The sequence below is a fragment of the Sciurus vulgaris genome (assembly GCF_902686455.1).
Source record: "Sciurus vulgaris genome assembly, chromosome: 7".
Lineage (NCBI taxonomy): Eukaryota > Metazoa > Chordata > Mammalia > Rodentia > Sciuridae > Sciurus > Sciurus vulgaris.
Genome location: NC_136467.1, coordinates 23,526,013 through 23,551,209, shown reverse-complemented (window position 1 = coordinate 23,551,209; position 25,197 = coordinate 23,526,013). Strand labels below are relative to the sequence as shown.

General features: G+C 33.7%; 1 protein-coding gene across 2 annotated transcripts in view; it reads left to right on the top strand.

Moving 5' to 3' along the window:
* VTA1 (vesicle trafficking 1) overlaps positions 1–25,197 on the top strand; it is a 68,069-nt gene that overhangs the window by 33,312 nt on the left and 9,560 nt on the right. For both annotated transcript variants that reach the window (XM_079148257.1, XM_079148258.1), the window contains exons 5-7: positions 6,008–6,116; positions 14,512–14,688; positions 19,633–19,713. In XM_079148257.1, the coding sequence (XP_079004383.1) occupies positions 6,008–6,116; positions 14,512–14,688; positions 19,633–19,713 (367 nt within the window). The remainder of the gene's footprint in view (positions 1–6,007; positions 6,117–14,511; positions 14,689–19,632; positions 19,714–25,197) is intronic.

Here is a 25,197-nt window from a genome sequence, read left to right as displayed (position 1 = left end):
TATAACCTTGTCAAAAGCAGTTGCATTGAGTGGTGTGGATAAAAACTTGACTAGGCTAGATTAAAGAGAAAATCAAAAGAGAATCGGAGGTAGCTCATATAAAACATTCTCTTTCAAGACAGTTCATTGGTATGCTACTGAAGACTATTTTATTCTAGATTTTTTATAGAGTGGGTCAGAATTTTTTGGAGCGTGTGTATGTGTGCACGTGTGCACAGGTGTGCGTGCATATGCACTTTAGTTTCACGCTTATGTCATTCTTAAATAGTTTTTAAAAATCTGCTAGTCTGTGACAAGTGTTTTCCTACCATTCTTAGGGGTAGTAAGTCCAGCCAGATGAATTCAGGATTAAATGAAAACTTTGTATACTGCTGCTGACTTTAGTAGCGTAAATTTGCATTTGTCAGTCTTTCTCATTATCCAGATACAAAACAAGAACTTGAAGGCCAGGGACAGAAGTTAAAGTTCTTTTAGCTATTCCTGTTTCCCAGAAAGGATATCTAGTCAGCCAAAAGAAGTTAACAGATTTCAAAAAGACATCTTAAAAATTTCCTCTTGTAATATTGTGTGATACCAGCATTCTTTATTTTAAAGAAAGCAGTATTTAAAAGTACATTAATTTGATGTTACTACTGTTAGAAATTGCTCCTAAATATTATGCACATCTGTTTGCCCAACTGAGAGTATTTTGGAAACTGGTATAAATCAAACTATTGCTTTATCTTCTTTGGGGGACATTTTTTAAAAATGTGCTTACTAAAATGGATGCTTTTTAGCTTATCTTTCATCTTCTTAATCTTCATACACTATTAGGATCAAAATAACCTTGTAAAGTCATTACAGTACTGCTTTCCCTCCAGATCTTCAGAAAGGATTAAGGTATTCCAGATTGGGAAAGATTCGTCTTATTTAAGGATCCCCAAGCAGCCAGTTTACACATTCCAAAGCAATGTACTCATTTACCTTCAAAATGATGCTCTTTGTATCTTCCAAGATATATATAGTTGACCTGTTCGTTTAGATATGAAGTGTCCCCCAAAAGTTCATGTGTGAGACAATACAAGAAGATTTAGAGGTGAAATGATTGGGTTATGAGAGTCTTAACACAATCAGCAAATTAATTCCCTGATAGGGATTAACTGAGTGGTAACTGAAAGCAGGTAGAGTGTGACTGGAAGAGGTGGGTCATTGGGCCTGTGCTTTTGGTCCCTGGTGCGTAGAATGCATGTGTGCATGTACTCATTATCTCTTTCTCCCCCCCCCTCCCCTCCCTCCCTCCATCCCTCCCCCTCTCTCTCTTTCTTCTTGGTGCAATGTCCTGAGTCATTTTCCTCCACCACATTTTTCTGCCATGATGTTCCGCCTCACCCAGAGCCCCAAGGAATGGAGCTGCCTTCTATGGACTGAGACCTCTGAAACCATGAACCCCAAAATAAACTTCAACTCTTCTAATATTCTTGTCAGGTCTTGGTCTGGGCAGTAAGAAAGCTGACTGAAACACGTGTTAAAACCAGTTTCCCATATTCGTATTTCCTTCTGAATTGCTAATGGTATAACTTGCAAAGGAAGTCCTGAATTGAGTATCTTGCTTTACTACTAAAATAGTGTGACCTTGGGCATATCATTTTACTTTTTAATGGCATTTCCTCCTCTCTACAATGATGAGATTTTAAAACACTAAGAAAAAAATAGATGAAGTACTATTGGAACTATGGGACTGCTATGTTTCAGATAAGTGACCTCCAAAGGTCCATGTGTTAAATGCATGGTCCCCAGGATGGTGGTGAGCCTTTAGGAGGTGGGGCCTTTTTAAGGTACTCAGATCATTGGAAGCCGACCCTTGAAGGGGACAGTGGAACCCTGGCCCCTCCCCACCTCACACTGCCTAGCCATGAGGTGAGTCCTTTTGGATTATTGTGCATTCCCACCCTGATGTGCCCCACCATAGACAGGCCCAAAGCTGGTGGGTAAACCAGTCATGGAGAAGAGCCTCCAAAACTGAGTAAAGTTTCCTGTTTATAAGTGATTATCTTAATTGTTTTGTTATAGAGATGGAATACTGACTAAAACAAACTTTAGTTAAGATGGGTATCATATTTAGGGATGGCAGTTACTTCCTGGCTTTCATATTTAACTCTAATGGTTATTTCTGACTCATTCATCTTGTTCATCCTCAGCTCTTAGCATAGTCCCTGGCTTGAATAAATGATAAATAAGTGTGACTTACTGGAAAGCAAGGAGGCTGGTTGGAAATGAATATTTGGGCTGAAATTTGATAGACTTTGGATTGAAAAGGATATCATGTTAGATAAAGGAGAAGAGCATGAAGAAAAGATTGCATATGATACACAATCCCATCTGGAATTAATGGAAATAGCAGGAACCAAAACTGAAGCAGTGTCAACAATGTGGAGGGCCTTGGGTGCCAGATGTATTTATATTGAGCTAATCCTATACTGTCTCAAAACATTAATGGAACTAAAACATGATTTGCCTACATTTCAAGGTTAATATGAGGACCAAATAAGAAAATGTACAGAAATGCTTTATAACCTATAATGTACTATCAAGATATTAACTCAAGACTTTTGTCTTATTTTGGATTTATCTTACTTACCCACAAGCCCTGAATTATGTATCTTCTACCCGTGGCAAATTATCTTCAAATAAGATATTTCCTTTATTTCTGTTTTTCTGACATTGCTGATGGTTTTCTTTCTCCCCAGTCTACCTTGTCACATCATGCTCACCCTGGAAAGCCAAATTAAAATATTGTTTTCTTTATAACTTATTCTTTATCCTATTTTTTTACTTTATTTTACTCAACTCTTGCATGCATTTACTGCGAGAAACAAATTTAATATTTTCTATTTAATTGTATTTTATAGTAATCTTTGATGTTTTAATTGTGCATCCATAGCAAGATAGCTCCCTACAGGCAGAAATAATGTATTGACTTACTTTTTATTTCTCATATTACTAATTGCTTAATAATAGCAAATATTTATTGAGCCTACAAAAATTTTGAAGTTAACTGTACATATCTTATGTTGTCTCTCAAAATAAGGAAATTTCAAACCACCAAAAATTTAAGGTAGCTAATTACTTCAATTACTTATAGTTGCTAGAGTATAAAATAATAAATGAACATTTAAAATAATCATTTTGCAAATAATGAATTCAAGTGAACAAGTAAACCTGGAGGTTCTTAATTTGATAATAATGTAGCATTTGTGGAACTGCAATCCAGTTGCTCAGGATTTTGAAACATTAAAATACAGAAAGTTCAGTGCTTTAGTACATATTCTTTACTCTCAAAGAATGAAATGGAAGGAAGAAAAGCATGAACCATGTAATAGTTCTATTCTGTAGGACAAAAACAGTTGAAATTTCAAATTGTTCTATGTAACTATATAGTAACCTTAATTGAACTTCCTAACTCCAATATCCCATGACATACCACAATAATTATAATGTACTACATTATCACAAAAATAATAAATCTGTTTAGTGAACAGAATGACTTCCATCAATATCAAGCTACTATATTTTGGAAATGTGTATATTTATTTAGCAAATACTATGTGCTGAAACCAAGTCCCTGTACTTGGAATAAATAATTGACATAGACTATGTCTTTCATTAGGTTATTTTCTAAAATATGTTAAATTTGTGTTTGTTTGTGGGGGGGATACTCTGTAAACACATATAAGTATGTAATTATGAATTGTAATAAATATTGTCTTAGAAAAGAGAATTACTGAGAAGTCTTAGATTGGGAAGATCAGGGGTTAATCTTTTTGAGGAAGTGACATTTGAGCTGATATATGAGAAGTAAGTTGAGTAAGAGTGAATTAACTTGTGAGGAAAAAAATGAATCAAGCAGAGGAGAGGTGGTGTGAACCTTGACATGTATACAGATAGAAAATGTGTCCTCATAGCTGGTGGTACTGAATGAGTGGGGTACACATTGAGAGTAGATTGGACAGTTAAGAACTATGTAGCATAAATAGACTCATAGCCCAAGTTAGGGTTTGTTTTATATTTTAAGTGCATTGGAAAGCCCTGAAGATTGATAGGCAGGTGTTTATATTTTATAAAAACAGCCTGAATACTGGGCAAGGAAGATGGTGACAGGGTAGGGCAAGAGTAAGTAAAGAAACAGATTAGGGGAATATTGCAGAGAATGTGGGAAGAAGACTAATTCAAGATGTGTTCCAGAAACAAAATCAACTAAATCCCTAGTGAATTAAATGAGGGACTCTGGAAAGGCTTTGGGGGTGGGGGTATAGAAAAAGGTGCTAAGAATAACTCGTTTATTTTTCATTTGAGATAATGAAGTTCCCTACAAGTAGGAGAGGTTGGGAGAGAATCAAGAGAAAGGTTTTAGACAAATTAAATTTAGTTGTATATACAACATCCAGTTAGAGATGTCACTTAGTTGGCTATTTGCCAGAAGCAAATTCAGACTAAATACAAACATTTAAGAGTGATAAAGATATCCATAGGAATGAGTGTGGAGAGATAAGAAAATGTACTATATGAGGGCACTTTTCTCTTACCATGTAAAGAAACCTGATTGATAATGAATAAAGGCAGCCTGGAATGAGATAATAGATGGCAGCTGATGATAAATGGAAACAGTAAACTAAGGGAAGGAGAATGGTGGGGGAACAGGGGGGAGAGAGAGAATGAATAAATATAAATGAACGTACATCATCTGAAGGACTGTGCTGTTTAGCTCAGATAATTATACCAAATAAGGCAGGCCCAGTGTTTTCAGAATTCTCATTAAAAAAAAAAAAAAAAAAAAAAAAAAAAAACGAAATACAGATTTCTATAACCTTCCTAGTGCTATGGAAGGCAACTCATACTTTAAATTCTATGAGAATCATCATGGACTGAACCACTAGTTTGCAATCTCTGCCCCAACAGGGTACCTCATATTATTGTTTGGAGAAAGCATTAAGTAGCCACAGGCAGTAGGAAGAAAACCAGGAGAAAGAGTTTCAAAACATCAGGGATAGAGAGTATTTCTCAATAATTGTAATGTTCCAGACTTTAGTATGCTGGTGATAGGTTTGGTTAGATGATAACTGGAAAGTTTCCATTGAATTTGCCCATGTGGAGTAGGTTATTGGTGACATTAGCAAGAGCGACTTAGTTCCTCTTTAGTGACATACAGGCTGCTGACACATGTGGGCTCCCTGTCATTAAAATGCACCATCACATTCAAATTCTCTTACTTTTGCGTAACAAGGAAACATGAACTAAACAGAAAAGAAAGAAAGCAAACCCCTTCCCACTAAGTGAACAGAATGGTAAAAATGCGAAGACTTTAAATGTAAGTGTTGCTTTTGGTAAGATTGTTGGTAAAGTGAAACAAAATACAATTAGACTTGGAAGGAGACAGGAATTAATGTATGGAATTTTAGGAAAGAGGCAACTATCAAGTTCTTAAGTGATGTTTTCAGTTCACCTTACACCACCTCAGTGGGGTATTATTTTCCCCTTAGAATTGAGGTGATGAGATTCAGCTGTTAGGTATCATGTGACAGCTTAAAAGTTAACTCGACTATTAGTTTAACATATGTTTTAACAACTATGTCATCTTAGTTTTCATGGATTTGTACAGATCTTGAGTGAAAATAATTTAGTTTGTTGTTACTCTTTTATATTTAATCTTAAAATTTCATTTAGTTTCTTTCTCTGTTGTAAGAGTTGCAAATTTTGCTGGAAAAACACTGTCATATTTACCCTGCAGACTTTTTCTGACATGTGACACCTACAGAAGAACTGGGTATGTTCTTTGGTGAAGATAGCTTTACATAGAGTTTGTCAAGTCCTAGACAGTTGGTAGAATCAGCAGTTGGGTGGGTGATCACCAGACTCTTCAGAGGTGTGCTACATAAAAATAGATTTTATCTCAGTATAGGCTATCTTAAATGCTTAATATTTTTACTCTTTTACCATGGTCTAATATTAATATAAAAATACTCTCTTTTAGAATGTGAAACACAGAAAATATGCAAGGTGGAAGGCAACATATATCCATAATTGTTTAAAGAATGGAGAGACACCTCAAGCAGGCCCTGTTGGAATTGAAGAAGATAATGGTATATATTTTTTTGTTCTAAGTAAAATGATTTAGTGAGATCATATTTTTTTAGATTATTCAATGTTCTAGAAAGAAGCAGTATATTTTTTTAATGAGTTCTAGAATCCTTGAAAATGAAGTATAAATATCATAAACTTGGGGGTAATGAGAGATTAAGGCCAAACTGCTATAATATCTGTTCACATCAACATAGTGACTTGCTATCTCCTGTATCATTTTTTTTTGGACCGGGAATTGAACCCAGGGGTTTAACCACTGAACCACAACCCCTGCCCTTTTTGTTTTGTTTTGTCGTTTTTGTTTTGAGACAGGGTCTAAGTAAGTTGCTTAGAATCTCGATAAGTTGCTGAGGCTGGCTTTGAACTTTTGATCTCTTGTGTCTCAGCCTCCTGAGCCACTGAGATTACAGGTGTGCGCCACCACACACAGCTTATTTCCTACATCTTAATCAAATTCCATTCCTGCATAGGAAAAGCAATGCACTGATCATTTGTTTCCAGACCAAAAAGAATATTAGCTAATAATTAATAATTAATGTGGTTTTTTGTGTACATATTTGAATTATGCAGGAGTTAGGGGAGGTAGTAGGTAAGTAATACTTGGTTCAGGAATTACAGAGTATGTGAAAAGTACAAAGGAAATTTCTCCTGTCTACCCCTTGCCCCATGTTCCTGAGTCCTACCAAAATTCAAATAAGTAAACATTACTTGTAGTTTTTTGTGTATATTTATAGAGATCAATCAATTTTATGAGTTTATAAACAGAAATATATATCCTCCCTTTTTTACACAATTAGTAATATATGTAGTGTTTTGCACCTGATCTTTTTTTTTTTTTTAACTTTATAGAGACAGGAAAATTTTATTACACAGTAAGTGGATTTACACAATTTTATTATGAAAAAAATGAAGGCCTTGTTTCACTTGACCTTTCAGATAATATGTGATGGAACAGAAAGGAAAAACATTTTTCACTTTTTTTTTTGATTGATTAGACTTGCAGGAAATAGACTATTCCAAAAAAGAACAACTACTGCTCTCTGAACTAAGAAAATTCCCAATGATTCTTACATTTTGTTATACAATTTTCAGCCATCTGTGACAATGATCTAATGCAGGGGTCAATAAATTTTTTTCAAAAAGGATCATATAGTAAATATTTTGAACTGTGAACTAGTTTTTTGCAACTGTTTGACTGTACTGCTATTGTATTAAGGCAGCCATAGACAGTATGTAAACAACTGAGCACGGTTGTGTTCCAGTAAAACCTTATTTACAAAAATAGGCAACCAGCCACTGGCTAGTTTGCCAACTCCAATATGATTCATCTGCTTATGTCTTATGTCATTATAGATGATTTTATTAAAAGATTGCCTAATGTTGAATGAACTTTTCACCATGCGACAAACTCTACCTGCTTCTGATGTTTTAATTTTACTTTTATCATTAAGGAATTTGCATTGACATTTATAACTAAAATTTCTCTATAGTTTTCTTTTTTGTTATTAATGTTATGCTTCTCAAATAAAATTTGAAAATTTCTAGTCTTTTTCTATACTTTAGAACAGATTAAATAGCTTTTTAAGTTATTTACTCTTTAAGTGCTTTCTAGAAATCCTTTGTGAAAACAACTTGCCCTGGTACTAAAGATGCTCTTTGGCACTAATTTTCCATGCAAATCTGTCTCCATGGACTTTTTTTTCCTCAATCATTTCCCAGTAAATAAATGTGCACTGATAAAATAGGTGGTATTTTACTTCTTTTAGCCCATCTGAATAATTTCTTCATGTTTACAGTCCTTATCAGTTTTCAGTCCTGAGTTGCACTTACTTGTAAGAGGTTGTATGATCCACTGTGAAAATATGAATTATCGTGAGTATTTCTACACATCATTTTAGAATGAGTAGGGGGTCACATAAGCTCACAAAACCATGCTAAAATTTTCAGTCATTCAGGAAATACAAAACCAAAACAAGATACCCAAAGCTAAAATTTTACAGGCTAATAGAATTACCAACAAGGATGCTGAACAGCTGAAGCTCTCATAGAAATAGGGAAAGAGTTTGGTACTTTCATAAAAAATTAAACATATACATAGATATAGGCCTGGAAGTCCCACTCCTAGTTATCTGCCCAAGGGAAATGCAAATTTGCCAAGGGAAATGCAAATGTTTTTTCACACAAAGACCTATGTGTAAAGTTTGTAAGAGCTTTATTTGTAACTAACAAAATCTGGAGATAATCTAGGCATCATCAGTTTGTAAATAAGTCAAAAAATTGTGGCATATCCTTGCACCAAATTCTGAACAGTTAAAGGCAGTAAACTGCTGATATATGCAACCACGTAATCTCAAAAGTCAAACACCATAAGCTACCTGTTACATGATTGTATTTATGTAATGTTCTGAAAAAGGCTACACTATAAAGACAGAAATCAGATAGTGAGCAGTCAAGGAGGAGGGAAGAAGGTTTACTACAAAGTAGCATGGGAAACATTTGGGGGATGATGGAAAGATCCTATATTGTAGCCATGGTGATATTAATACAGTGTATAAGGTTTTGAAACTACCTGCAAAGGATGAGTTTCACTATATATAAATTATTGCCGTGATAAGAATTTTTTTAAAAAAATAGGAATTAGGGAAAATCTTTGTTTTATTTATTTAAAGATTTTTAAGAATTTTATAAAACCAGTCAGTTAAAAACACATACAAATACTATGTGTGAATTATTTTACATCTCTTTCTTACAGCATTTGAAGTTAATTTGTTCCTATCTATTCATGAAGTATATCTGTTCTTGCCTAATTTTTAAAGTAATTTTCATATAAAATGTTTCTTCTAGTAATTTTATATAATAAATGCCTCATATTCTTACAGTGCCATAAAACTTTCAAATCATTTTCACATATATTCTCATACTCTCAAAAATTCCTAAGAGCTGGTTCATATTATACCTGTTTTACAGAGGAAATCGGGGTTCCGCATATATTCTTGGCTTGCTTAAGGTCATAGAAGCTCAAAGGAGAGAACCAGAACTTGAGTGTTGGCTGAATGACTCAGGGTCCTGACCATTCTGAAACATGATTAAGTTTTTGGGTTATTCATCATGACAGTAGAAGTTGATTTTTTTAAGTATATTGCCCCAGTTTTCTCACTTTCTAATTAATATTTTAGAATGTTTTGCATACTTTCTTCCCTTAATTAATACTGACTATAATCAGAGATGTGTTATACCAGGCCTTGTGTATATTACTTCTAGTTGTCCACAAGAAAAAAATTGAGATTCTTAGATAATCAACAAGACTCACAACTATCTGATAACACTATATATTACTTATTTTATTTCCTAAACTTACTTTCTGATGTTTTAGTGTGTTTGGACTGCCATAACAAAATCCTGCAGACTTTATGACTTAAACAACCAAAATTTACTTTCACAGTTCTGGAGACAAGAAAGTCCAAGACCAAGGTCTAACAGGATTGTCTTTGTGATGAGAACTCTCTCTTTGGCTTTCAAATGGCTCTTGCTGTGTCCCCTACCCCACTTTTCTTCCTCTCAGAAGGCCACAGTACTGTCAGATTAGGGCCCTACCTATGACCTCTTTTGACTTTAATATATTCTAAAGATTTTCTCTCCAGATAGTAATATTGGGTTGACAAGGCTTTACCATGTGAAATTTTGGGTGACACAATTCAGTCCACAGCATTCAACTTTTGGCCCCTTAAACGTCTTTACCACATGCAAAATACATTCATTCTATACTATCTGTCCCAAGTCTTAACTCATTCCTACATCACTATCTCACCATCTCACAATCAGATAAATGAGAGAGATTGAAGGTACAATTCATCCTAAGGCAGAATTGTTCTCCAGCTGTGAACTGATGAATCTGAACAAGTTATGTGCTTCCAAACTTCAGTGATGGGACAGTCATAGACAGAATAGGTATCCCCATTCCAAAAAAGAGAAATCAGAAAGAAAGATGGGACAGGTCTTAAGCAAACTTAAAACCTAGCAAAGGCAAATTCCATTAAGGTTTTAAATTTCAAAATAATCCTCTTTAATTCAGTATTTTGTCCCTCTGGACCCACTGGTGTGGTAGTCCCATCTCTGAGGTTTTGCCTATAAGACTCAAGGCCAAGTGGCCCTGCCACTGTGACTCTGGATGGAGGCAGCCTGGCCGATTGGAAGAGAGGTGATAGCCCCACCCTTAAAGAAGGAGAGCACATATTTGCAGCTGGACAGTTCTGTGGTTCAGTTCTATATGATCTAAGGATGACAGCCTTCTTTCATTTTGTCTCTTTCAGTCCACTTTAGCCCTAACTAACAATGCTTTTACTGCTGAAATTCCATTTTTACTCCTGGCTTCTGCTTAGATAGCTGCTCAAGTCCATGAGTTGTACTCATAGTTTCTTTATTAAATGATTCTTTAGCCACACCCATCATGTTTTTGTAAAACAAGCTTTCTAATTTTTTCAATATGGATGAACTACAAATTTTCCTCAAGTCTCCCAAGTCCTGGTTCCTTTTGGCCTGTAAATCCTTTCTTAATTTCCCTCTTTACATTTTATTATAAGTAGTAAAGAGGACAAAGCTTCACTTTCAGTATTTGCTGAGAAATCTCCCCTGCCAAATATCCGGTTCCATCACTAGAACACGATTTAGCCAAGTTTTTTGCCACTATGTAACAAGGATCACCGATATTCTTCATTTCCATCTAAAACCTTACCAGAATTCTGTTTTTGTTTTTGGGTTTTGGTTTTATTTTTGTTTGGTGTGGAACCTGGGATTGAACCCCCAGGGGGACATTATTTTACCACTGAGCTACATCCCCAGACCTTACTTTTCTTTTTGAGACATGGTGTCAGTAAGTTACCCAAGCTGGCCTCAGACTTGTGATTCTCCTGCCTGATTCCAAGTAACTGATATTAACAGATATGCACCCCTGTGTCAAGCCAGAATTGCCTTTAACATCCATTACTTTTCATTTGAACCTTTACACTCATAGAACCACTATCCATTACCCACTTCAAAGCTACTAAACTACCACATTTTTAGATACGTGTTACAGTAGCATCCCACTTTTCACTACCAAAATCTATCTTGATTTGAACTTTTATTATAATCTACCATAGACTGGATGACTTAAATAATAGAGACTTGTTTTCTCATGGTTCTAGGGACTAGAATTCCCAGATTAAGATCTAGCAGAGTAAATTTCTGGTCAGTGCTCTTTTCCTTCACTTGGTGGTGGCCATCTTCCTACTATGGCAGAGAAAGAAAGTTATGTCTATCCCATAATCTCTATTCCTTCTCTTATAAGGACCCAGTCCCCTGGGACTAAAACCTCACCCTTATGATTTCATTTTTTATATCTTAATTACCTCCTAAAGACTGTATCCAGATATAGTCACATGGGGGTTAGAGCTTCACATGTGAATAGAAATTGCACAGTTGATTCCATAACACCCATATAATTTTTTTGTGACAGCCATCGAAGTTAGCTGTACTATTGTTTTCTTAGTTAAAACCATTCTTCTTTTCTAAAATCACTTTCCTTTACCTATACAAATCCTGAGGATCTCTAATGACCTGTTTCATTTGAACTTCTGTGTAGCCAGTTTTATAAAATCTATTTTAATAAAACAAGTATCTTTATAACTTACAATAATATGATTTGTAGAGTGCTTGATGTTAGGCACTATGCTAAACACTTATTATCTAAGTTAGTCTTCCAAAATTTGGGTGATGGTTGGTCATCCCTAGTTATTATTGGGGAACTAAGTATTTAAAAAGAATAAATAACTTGCCCAAATTCTAATAATTATTTAATATTGCCACAGTTGAACTCAGATCTTTTTTTTTTTTTAACCCAAATAAGCACATGCATTTTTTTTCTTCAACGAGTTTGACATTGAATAACAAGACTTATACATATTCATCTTCTCCGGTGAGCTTTTAAGAAAGCATTTCAGCCAATCATTCAATATAACTGTTAATCCTTCCCTTTAGAAGACGGTATCAATACTATGAGAATTGCTGTGTTTTAGACATGATGCACACCTCCACCCGCCAGGACATACTCTTGTGCTTCCATTTTTAAAATTTTTATGTATTTTGTCTTTGTTTTGTTCAAGAGACATTTTTTTTTCCTTTTTAATGTCATTGTGTTGATATTGGCCAAATACTAGAGATGAATATGCCACAGATGCTTTCTTACAGAAGCTTATATTCCCATGGGGAATGGTGACAGATTAATCAGCATTTTTAATAGTAAGAGATAGTGCCTGAACAATGTCTTAGTAGTTAATTGAACTGAAGTCCAGTAATTAGTTGGAAGGGATGCTACCACCAAAAAGAAGAGCTTCCACAAAAGCAGGGAGGCAGATTCAGCATGTGAGAGTACAAAAAAAAAAATTAAAGTAAATTGGAGAAGGAGAGATCTTCTAATTGTGAGACAAAATCAGGGGCTTTGGTAATGCAAATTATTATAATAGGCTGCAGAAGGTCTCAGCCTTGGCAATACAGAGAACAAATACAGTTAAGAGAAGTATAATCAATAGGACTTAAAGATAATGGAAGTTTTTAATGTAATGACTGCATATGAAAACCTATTCCATCTTTGCTTAGATCTTCTTTTAAAAATATTTTATATTTTTTATTAGTGCTGCATTATAGGTGTATATAATGGTGGGACTTGTGGTGTTATATATATGTACACACATAATATTACAAAATAATCTGGCCAATTTCATGCTTAGTTCTCCCTGGGAGATCACATCATACTTTAGCTTCACCTCTTGCATCTGAGCTAAGAGCTTCAAACTTACACTTTTATCCCAACCCTTTCTTCAGAAATCTTTGGTAGAACAGCTAATTGCCAGTTAGAGAACTCTGAGTAGTAATTACCTTAGTATCTCAATGTCTTTTTAATATGTATAGTCAGAAAAACGAGAGATTATACTCCATTTTTGTATGATCTATCAAAATGCGTAAATGCATCCTATTGTCATGTACAACTAATTAGAACAAATAAAATTTAAAAAGAAATCTCTTGGGCTGGGGATATGGCTCAGTTGGCAGAGTGCCTGCCTTGCAAGCACAAGGCCCTGGGTTCAATCCCCAGCACCGCAAAAAAAAAAAAAAAAAAAAAAAAAGAAATCTCTTCAACCAAACCTACTCATCCTGTATTAGCCATTTCTTAGATGGAATCACCATGCCACCATAGTATGCTGATTTTAACTCCTTTGGATATATACTGAAGAGTGGGATAACTGGGTCAAATGGTGTTACCATTCCAGGTTTTCTAAGGAATCTCCCTACTCCTTTCCAGAGTTGATTGCACCAATTGCAGTTCCATCAGCAATGTATGAATGTACCTTTTCCCCACATCCTTGCCAACATTTATTGTTACTTGTATTCTTGGTACTTGCCATTCTGACTGGAGTGAGGTGGAAACTCAGTGTAGTTTTAATTTGCATTTCTCTAATTCCTAGAGAGGTTTGACATTTTTTCATATATTTGTTGACCATTTGAATTTCTTCTATGAAATGCCTGTTCAGTTCTTTTGTCCATTTATTGATTGGGTTATTTGTTTTTTAAGTGGTGCTGGGAAAACTGGAAATTCATATGTAGTAGAAAGAAGTTTGATCCTTATCTCTCATCATGCACAAAACTCAACTCAAAGTGGATCAAGGAGCAAGGCATTAAACCGGAGACCCTGAGCCTACTAGAAGATAAAGTAGACCCATATCTTCATCATGTTGGTCTGGGAACCAGCTTCCCCAAGAAGACCCCTAAAGCACAAGTAGTAAAATCAATAATCAATAAATGGGATGTTATAAAACCAAAAAGTTTCTCCACAACAAAGGAAACAATCAAGAGCATGAAGGGAGAGCCTATAGAATGGGAGGAAATCTTTGCCACCTGCACTTCAGATAGAGCATTAATCTCCAGAATATGTAATTGTCACATTAAATGTACTATGACAATTTAATTTTCTCACATTAAATAGCTAATACACAGAAAGCACTGAGAAAAAAGCAGTTCTCAGAAAATAGAGTTCATATTGGATAACATAAATATGACATTTTTGGTCAAAAATGTCCCTGACTTTTCATAAGTATAAAGAAAGTTTATTTTAAAGAAAAATATGCTATGTGTAAAAATTTATGACATTATTGAGCATTAAACTGAAAAAAGTTATAATATTGTTGGGCATAATTAATTTTTGTAAGAAAATTTAAAAATTAAATAATTATTTCATGAGAAAGAGCCTACCTGTCAATTGCCTTAAATAGAATTGCATATGAAGATTTCCTTTTGTCTTGTGTGTATAGCATTTTTATTTCAAACTGCCTACTTTAACCTTATGTATGTATTACATAATAGACGTTGAGGAAAATGAAGATGCTGGAGCATCCTCCCTGCCCACCCAGCCACCTCAGCCGTCATCCTCCTCAACTTATGACCCAACCAGCATGCCATCAGGTGGCTATACTGGAATACAGATTCCTCCAGGTGCACATGCTCCAGCAAATACACCTGCAGAAGTGCCTCACAGCACAGGTAGGAAATCAAAACTAAGCTTTTTAATTCCCCTTTCATAAATAAGAACTGCATTTATCATATTTGTACCGCATATTGATGGTCATAAAGTACTTGAGTTCCATGCGAACCCATAAAAGCATTAAATTATTTTCATAGTTTTGATACGTATTATAATCTAATTTTTTGAGCAGTGACAAGTATTGGTTACTGCTAACTTTATGATTTATTAATAAGAGTAGTTACTGTACTTTTTGTGGTTATTGCTGTTTTTATTAACTTCCCTTTCTCTTCTACTGACACTATGCCACATTTATAAGATGTTTAATAAAATAAAAGTTACCCTTTGAGTTGTAGAAGCAATTACAATTAATCTTTTTTTCCTATTTTAAATCTTTGAACCTTGTATTTTCTGCAGTATTGCTAAATTTTTAAAATGTCTTTAAAATGATTGATGAAATTGATCATCATATCCCTGATCTCTTTGTGTCATCATTTAGTATACTCTACCCTAACTTTTCAGCTTTATTGGTCTGTTACGACTTAATAAAATAATTTGAATTTATTTTGTAAGTAAAATTTTATGGAACACTGTTTTAAATATTTTGTTATCTCATAGAAACATTCAGTATTTCAACTGTAGAATAGGTAAGCAAAACCAGCTACATCAGTGTTTTTGCATTTTGTGAATACTGTTTGAAAGGTACTTCAAAATTAAACACTAATCAAGAGTTCCAGTCATTTTTATAGAGGAATGAAGCAGAAATACAGTGCTTTTTGTGTCAAGTAGTATTTGTTATTAGTTTCTATCCCTTCTTAAACCACCAACACAGCTGTTTTTCAGCTTCCTTCAACCTAGGTTTTTCTTCTTTCCAAAATGAAATTTATAATACTTCTCATACATATTTTAATTATTAAAAGGGGAAAGTATTAAATTGACTACTATTAGGCCTAACACAAAACTCAGCAATCAACAAATTGGCTTCTTTTCCTTCTTTTTTTCCCCTTTTCTTCCTATTTCTGTGCCAGAGATACAGGGCATTTAATACTACGTTAATGAACATTGGAAATAATTTTATGAATCAGCGGAAGTGTCACATCTTGGGGGCAGGATATTAAACTTACATCCAAGGAACATTGCTTTAGACAATATATTTTGGGGCAGAACTCTAGTAAAGTCACATATATATATGGTGTACATATAGATTTATTCTGTGTATATGTGAGAGAAAAATCTTACTGTTAGTAGAAGGGCTATATTAAGTTGCTCTGTATGGAATTGCTATTTTTGTATAACAAAAATGATAAAATATTGGTAGTTTCATGTAATCAAACCAATAGACAGTGTCTGTTGGTTATAATATTCATGTTGTAAAGATAGGAATTAGGAGGTGGTATTCTATTAGGAAATTTTCTAGCATAGACACTTCATTCTGAACTGGTTAACTCAAGCTTAAGGTGCCTTTTATTTTGGATTGATCTTTTTGCTCTCCAGCCACCTCTACCCCCCTATTCTGTCTTTTGGTCCTCAGTAGATAAAATAAAATTTAAAACCTTCAAACTTTTACAGAATAAAGTTCTATCTTATTTTTATAAATTCTTATAAACTGCATTTAAAACAAATATGCCAGTGACATAAGCAAAATTTGAAGCCAAACCTCTATGACTTCATGATTTTACAACCTCCTTTCTGTATCCTTTTCCTTAAGAACTAAAATGCTGTCAAATCCAAACCTAACTTTTCTGATAGTAAAGGGAACTTAAAAGTTTTTTCTTTTTTTTAAATACTGGTTTGAGATAGGAAATCTCCTAGTCCCAGATTTTTTTTTCTATTATACTTGAAACATTTTGAAAATCAGTTTATAGTTGTCTAATAAAAAACAGAATAAAGTTTTTAGTTTATAAATATAGCAGATGTTTCCCCTCTTATTCACTTTAGGAGTGATTTACTTTCTCTCATATAAAGGTCCAGGATGCACTTTTATCAAAGGGAAATCCTTAAGATAGCTGAAAAGAATAGTATGTACTAATTTACAGTTTTTAGTTCTTCCACAGAAAAACCAAAGGCGTGTAAGGAGGGCAGGGATGGTGATTATTTAAAAGGCACAGTGTGCCTTTAACCACTCATAAACTTCACATTGTTGGAAACTGTAATTTCTCTTTTTTTTTTTTTTTCTTGAAGCATATGCTTCTTACAGTCTATAAATATTATAGAAGCTCTTGGTAGAATATTTAATTAGATGAACTAATAGAACATGTTTTAATTAGTGCTCGGCTTTTCGTTGTAAATGTAGCTCACCTCTTATGTAGAAAAGCTGAGCTGTGTTGTGGTAGTGCTCATGTCAGAAGTACTGAGTTTGTTTTCTCTGAGGCTTTTTTTTGTTTTGATTTTTCCTTTCTCTCTGCCTCTCTCAATTCCTCTTACAGGGTTTTATTTAGTTAGGGTTTTTGGATTGTCTCTTCTAGTTTTCTAACCAACAGCCATGCCTCCCTTTTCAGAATCCCCAAGTTTAGGCAGTAAAGAAATTCAGTGCTTACCTAGAAATCTTTTAATATTCAATTTTTTAAATGTACTAATCCCATCTAATGTGCTGTATAACCCTCTACTTAAAAATTAATCTGAAGTTATTTGATAACATTTTTTACTAAATAGTTAAAGGAAGAAATCTCCAACCTGATTCTGCTTTCTCCCAAGACTGCTTTAGGGTCACATCATTCCTTGCAGTCTAGAGAGTTAAAACCAGTTTGTGAATTGTGCATAAGACCTGTCCAAATCAAGAAAGGAGAAATAACTAGATTTGGGCATCTCAGTAAATAACTAAATAACATACACTCAAAAGCACTTAATAACTTAACAGGTATTTACAAGATTTGTTGAACCAGTTACTCTGGGCCCCAGAGGGAACATGCCAATGACGGCTGCCAAGAGGACAAGCCTGGCCTCTATGCTTCAAGATGAACAGGAAGTGGCATCTTTATGCTGCCTGAGGCATGTTAAGGGGTCTGTGTTGTCAGTTCAATTCTTAGTTGAATGACATTCTTTAATAACATGCAGACTTTTTTAATATTGTTCAAATGAAATTATACAATATAACTAAACATTTCCGCCCTGTGAATTCTGTTTGGTTCTTGATAGTAACTATCTATTTAGTCATATGGAAGTTATTCAAATAAGTTAAAAAGTTAGAGCAGGAGCCCAACCAAATTATATACCTTTTCCAAAATGCATTTTCTTGGAGAATTTTAATTTAGGAAAAAAAATACAAATTTTTCTATAAGCATACACACACACACACACACACACACACATACACACAATTTTATAAGAATATTCACCATAGCATTATCTATAGTAGCAAACATTGGAAACAAGTTGAATGTTTATCAGTAATGGATTACTTTATAAATTAGGGTACATGGAGAGAATGGAACACTGTGTAGCCATTAAAAAGAACAGGAAAGATTTATATATATTTATGTATACTTACTAAGCCATATTAAGAGGAAAATACAAAGATGAGTATAGTATACAGAACATACTACCATTTGCAAAACATACACACACACACCATGTGCCTTCTTGATAGAGAAAGGGGTGTGTTTAGAGACAAATAAAATGGTTTAGAGAATTTTATTTAGGCAGGATCACAGATTTCTTAGCAAAGAATAGCGATAGTATATGTATTGATAGGGTAGACTAGATATGGAAAGATGCCCTCAAAACTGGTAATAGCCCTAAAATGTCTAGGAAATGAGAGGTAGGTTTTAACATGTATCTTTTTTGTGCTATTTAAAATTTGTACTTGGCCTTTTGTCTATACCCCCTTGCATTTAAAAAGTTTTTATTAACACTTTTTATTTAAAAAGTCAGATTTTTTATGATGTTTAATGCTTTCAAAGGCTAAGTAATGAAGCCATTTTGTCCTAAAACAAAATAAATGAAGTAAAATAGTCTATATTTAAATAATTTTCCCCCTATTTTAGACATAAGAAGATCCTTCAAAGTCAAAACTTTATACCAAGAATACTGTGGTCATAGAACATCAGCCAGCCTTTATGAAACCATCATTCTAGAACTTAAACAGTATACGTACTTGTGTCCTTAGAAAGTTTTCTCTTTATTTTCTGCTTTTCCTCTGTTCTCATTTTCTTATCCCAATATTTTTACCACTTCACCCTTACTACCAATTGTCCATTTCACTATAACTTATCTAAATATAACTTATTTCAGTTTGGAGCAAATGAATTTTATTTTGAGAGATTAGTTGACTTCATTGATTTAGAGTAATGAATGAACTTTTCTTCTTCATTTGCTTGTCCTGCTGATTGAATCATTTAAGTTTTTTTTGTTTTGTTTTGTTTTTTTATTTTGGACAGTTTTAACACTGAGTTATTTTTTTAGGTAAGAATCTTCAATTCTGATATTTTTTAGGCTTAATACTAGTTATTCATTGACTCACAGTTTTGACAGGTTTTAACAGGAAGACAAAATTTATTAGATCTAATAAAAATACCATCTTAAAAACATGGCAACTGGAAAATTTGAAGTGTGTATAATTTGTAATTTAATGTGAATTGGTGAATAGGGACTCATCTGAAGTTAAACCAAATCATAATTATGTCCCACCTTGTCCCCAAACTTATTTAATTGGCTAAAAAATTTAAAGGTAGGAAGGGAGTCTCTGGTTAGCTTCAACTGAGAAGCACGTTGAAGAAGCATACATGACAGACAAAATATACATTAGGAAATGTGTAGCCAACACTTGCAAGTAAAATTGTATTTTCCTACATATTTTCTCTACTAACCTCTAACATCAAGTAAGTACAAATTAGAATCTGTTGAGGTTTTAAGAAAATACCTAAGTGAAGTAATAAAATTTCCTCCATTTTCTTTTAGGTTCTTTCCTAACATATAATTTAAGAGGTGTAACACTTTATACCCATTTGTTATTTTCTGATTTGCAGGTGTAACAAGTAATACTATCCAGCCTACTCCACAGACTATTCCGGCCATTGATCCTGCACTATTTAGTACAATTTCCCAGGGTAAGTCAGTTGACTGTTTTCTGAGCTATGTTGTCTTTCCGAATTGGGATTGTTATTTTGTAATATTACCTTGAGAGTGCCATATATTTAAGTGTTCACATTTAAATTCAAACAACAAAATAATTCTGAACAAATTTCTTTGAATTCCTGTGTTCACTAGATTTCTCACAAGAACCAAGATGATTTCATATTATTAAAAATACCTAACTTCCGAAGTGTTCCCTTTCATTGAAGTTCTTTTTTTCATAGATTACTAGATATAGTGACAGAAACATCTGGACAAAGCTACCATAGAGGTTTATGCTAAACTAGTTTGTTTCAAGATTACTGTGTATTGTGATTGTTCTTCATTATCTGCACTGCGTTATTAGATTATATAAAGGAATCGGGCTGACCATTATTGAAAATAAAAATCTTTGAGGTTAATTATTTTGTTTGGTTGGTTAGTTAGTTGGTTGGTTCAAGGCTGGGTTATTGGTTTGTTGATTATAATCTTTCCTGCTTTTCTGACTGTCCCCATTTTTTATCTCAAGTCAGACGTTGAATTTATTTTGGACTTCCTCATTCAGAGTTTGTTTTCTTCATATGTCTGATGAGAGTTAGTCTTTTTCTCTCTAGAGTGAAGATCTTGATTGACTTTTTTTTTAGTAGCTGTTATTCATTTTTCTCTGACATTATGTATACAGATATTTTGCTGTTTATTTTTATGTTCTCCCTGTATGAGTTGGAACTGACTGTTAAGCCTACCTGCCTTTCAGCTATTGAGGGAGGAGAGTCTTTAAGGAAGGTGTGGGACGGGGTTAGATACCACACCTTATCAGTCCTAGCACTGTCCACGAAGTTTATTCCATGATTTTAGGAAGGTGTTCTATTATCTTTTTTACCTAGGAGTAAAAGTAAGAGTCAAGAAGTTACTGGAGGTAAAGGTTTGTATAATGAGGAAGAAGGATATGACATCAGTGTAGTATTTTCTTGGGAGACGCTCAGTAAAGACCCCGTCATCACCCCTCTTACTCTGCCTAGACCCTTTAAATCTAATCTCAGTCACCCTTTTCACTTCTGCTCTACTCTTCCTTTTCAATTTTATGGATTTATTTCGTTTTGTATTATCTTATTTTATTGTGATTTTAGGGGGAACATTAGTCAATTATAGAACCAGAGCTTAAGAATTCTTTACCCAGCCAAACTGTCAGTTAGATGTAAGCACAATGAACCTACCCTGAGTTGATAATGTGATCATATTGTCAAGTACCAGGAGCTTACTTTACTATATGTTTAGATGTAGTATATTGTGTATACTCTATTTTATATTAAGATGTAGTATATTGTATATTGTTTACTATACTTTTAGATGTAGTATATTGTTTACTTATGTTTAAGTGGCTACATAAAATTTGTTCTATTTTTCCAATTTTATTCAGAAACAGATTAATTATGGAATTAAAATTAAGAGCTACAGTGAATTTTAAATACCGGAAGTCCTAGTTTTAAGAGCATTTATATGTGTCTTAAAAGAATGACAATGTTTAGGTAAAAAGAGTAGATAAGGAACCTGTTGTAACCTGGCTCGTTACCCAGGAGCATAGTGGAAGATATTTACTTGTTAGGAGACAAATAGCCTACCCAACTAATACTATATGCCTCTGTTAATCTTGGTTTCCAGGTTTCCTTCTATGGTCCCAACCACCTTGTAAATCTGAAGTCTGATGTAAAGAAGGCAGAAAGAAAAATAAGCAAATAGATCAGTGAAACAAAATAGCTAAAACAGAAATCAAGTGACATAGTATGGGAATTAAACTAATGGTAAAGGTAGTATTTTTATCATTTTGACAGGAATATGTATTTAAAAGCAACATTAAAACAATTGGCTAGGACTGGGGTTGTGGCTCAGTGGTAGAGCACTTGCCTAGCATGTGTGAGGCAATGAGTTCAATCCTCAGCACTGCATATAAATAAATAAATAAAACAAAGGTCCATCAACAACTTAAAAAATTGACTGCTTGTCTCACAATTTAGGTATGTCTAACAGGTTTGATAGATGAAAAATAATATTTTTCATAATAGAAAAGATCCACCCTCACCCATTATATTATTAAAATGCAGCCAGTAGACCAGAATTATAAGAATTATTATTATTGTTGTTTAAGAATTAATAATACTTCTTGTTTAATGTTCAGAGCATATATAAAAAGTTCCTACAAATGCATAAGTCAAACTCCATAGAAAAAAATGAATGAAAATATAAGTAGGTCATTCAAATGTACAATGAATACATGAAAGATGCAGAACTTTACTAATTTGAGAATTAAAGTGAGTTTAGTTCTTTGCCAATCAATGCAAAAATACCTTAAAAGAATGATAATCTACAGTTAATGAAGGTATGAGGAATGACTCCTGCATCATGTTGGTGGGAGTATAAATTGGTATTCAGTATCATATTTCAATATCAGAATTGCAAATGCTTAAACCTTTTTAATCAGCTACTTAACTTGTAGGAATCTTTCATTAGGCAATACTTAGACATGAGACATGGGCACATGTATTTATGAAAGTTTATTTTGGCATTGTTTGTAGTAATAGTAAAAAATGATTTTAAATGCTCATTAACAGGAAAGTAGTTAATTATGGTCTATCTATACTGTATAATACTGTACACTTATTAAAAAGAGGGGTAGGACTGAGGTGAGAAGCTTAGTTGTAGAGTGCTTGCCTAGCATGCTTGAAGCCCTAGGTTTGATCCCTAGCAGTGCAAAAAGAAAAAGAATATGTAACTGTCATGTGAAAAAAAGTGCCCATATAATACTAAGTATATTAATAAAGGCAAATTACAGAACATTTTATATAATATAACCCTGTTTAGGAAAAAAAGAAAAACAAAATCTATATTCCTATGTGTACAATCTGTGGAATACACAAAGAATAGTGATTTCAGATCATTTACTGTCTAGAGTTTTGAGCATGAAGGGATGCTGTATTTTATCGAATGCTTTTTCTGCATCTGTCGAAATAATCATGTGATTCTTAACTTTTAGTCTGTTGATATGGTGAATGACATTTATTGATTTCTGGATGTTGAACCAACCTTGCATCCCTGGGATAAAACCCATAATTGATCGTGGTGTACTATCTTTTTAATACATTTTTGTATGCGATTTGCTAAAATTTTGTTGAGAATTTTTGCTTCGATGTTCATTAAGGATATTGGTCTGAAATTTTCTTTCCTTGATGTGTCTCTGTCTGGTTTAGGTATCAGTGTGATATTGGCTTCATAGAATGAGTTTGGGAGGGTTCCCTCCTCTTCTATTTCATGGAATACTTTGAGGAGTATTAGAATGAGCTCTTCTTTAAAGGTTTTGTAGAACTTGGCTGAGAACCCATCTGGTCCCGAACTCTTCTCTGTTGGTAGGCTTTTGAAGACCTCTTCTATTTCATTGCTTGAAATTGATTTAGTTAAGTTGTGTATGTCCTCCTGGTTCAGTTTAGGTAATTCACATGTCTCTAGAAACTTGTTGATGTCTTTGAGGTTTTCTGTTTTGTTGGAGTATAGATTTTCAAAATAGCTTCTAATTACGTTTTGTATTTCAATCGTGTCTGTAGTGATATTTCCTTGCTCATTCCGAATTTTAGTAATTTGAGTTTTCTCCCTCTTTGTTAGTGTGGCTAAGGGTTTATCAATTTTGTTTATTTTTTCAAAGAACCAACTCTTTATTTTGTTGATTTTTTCTATTGTTTCTTTTGTTTCAATTTCATTGATTTCGGCTCTGATTTTAACTATTTCCTATCTTCTACTACTTTTGGTTTTGGTCTGCTCTTCTTTTTCTAGGGCTTTGAGCTGTAGTGTTGTCGTTTATTTGTTTTTTACTTCTTTTGTTGAATGCGCTCCAGGAAATAAATTTTCCTCTAAGTACTGCTTTCATAGTGTCCCAGAAATTTTGATATGATGTGTCTTTGTTCTCCTTTACTTCTAAGAATTTTTTTATTTCCCTCCTGATGTCTTCTGTTATCCATTCATCATATAATAGCATATTATTTAATCTCCAGGTATTGGAGAAGTTTCTGTTTTTTATTCTGTCATTTATTTCTAATTTCAATCAAACACACCTTAAGACATTTTTTATAATTATAAATCATAAAGTATCTGCTCTCAGACATCACTGGAATTAAACTAGACATCAATAATAGAATGATAGTTGAAAAATATCCCAAATACTTACTTAGAGTTTCAGAAACATACTTCAGAATAACACATCAAAGGCAAAATATAAAGAGAAATTTGCAAATCATTTGAAAAGACAACATATCAAAATTTGGGAAATGCTGCAAAGGGAGTGCTTAGACGGAATACACATAATCAGTCATCTAAGATTCTACCTTAGTTTATTAGAAAAAGAGTAAATTAAATGCAAAGTAAGCAGAAGAAAACAAATAATAAATACTACAGCAAGACTGCATTCCCATTCATAGTGGCTACCTCCACCAAAAAAGGTAAATACCCCTCAAATTTGAACAAAATGAAAAATCTCTAAAGTGAAAATTAAAACACTGATGAATAGAACTGATGAATACATACCAAAAATAGAGACTTCTGTGTTTATGGATTGAAAAATTAATGTTATTTTTAATGCCCGTAACTTCTCAGAGTGATTTATAGATTCACTGTAATCCTCATCAAAATAGCAATGATATTCTTCACAAAACTAGAAAAATCTATCCTCAAATTGATATGGAATGGGCTGGGGATATAGTTCAGTTGATAGAGTGCTTGCCTCGCATATACAAGGTCCTGGTTTCAATCCCCAACTTGCAAAAAAAAAAAAAAAAATCATATGGAAGCACAAAAAAAAACTCATATAGCCCAAGCAATCTTAAACAAAAAGAAATAAACTGGAAGCATATTTCAGGATACACGCCAAAGCCAGTAATAGTATGGTACTGGTATAAAAGCAGACATATAGATCAGTGGAACCGAATAGAGGTTCCAGAAATAAACTCATGCATCTGCAGCCAACTGTTTCTCAACAAAGGTGCCAAAAACATCCATTGGAGAAAGGATAGCCTCTTCAGTAAAGTGTGAGGGAAAACTGGATGGCTGCTTGTGGGTTGAAACTTGACCCCATCTCTCACCCTGTACAAAAATCAACTCAAAATGAATCAAAGACCTAAATGTAAGATGTGGAAGTCTGATGTAACTACTAGAAGAAAACATGGAGGAAGTACTTGAAGACATTCGAATACACTGAGTTTTTCAGGACTTAAAAGCATAGAAAACAAAAGAAAACATAGACAAATGGAATTTCATCAACCTGAAAAGCTTTTGCACAACAAAAGAAGTGTTCAATAGAGTAAAGAAACAACCTAGAGAATGGGAGAAAATGTTTAATTATTCATCAAAAAATGTATTAATATCCAGAATATATGAGGAATGCAAAAAAAGGTAATTCAGTTAAGAAGTGAACAAGGATCTAAATGAGTAAACACTTCTCA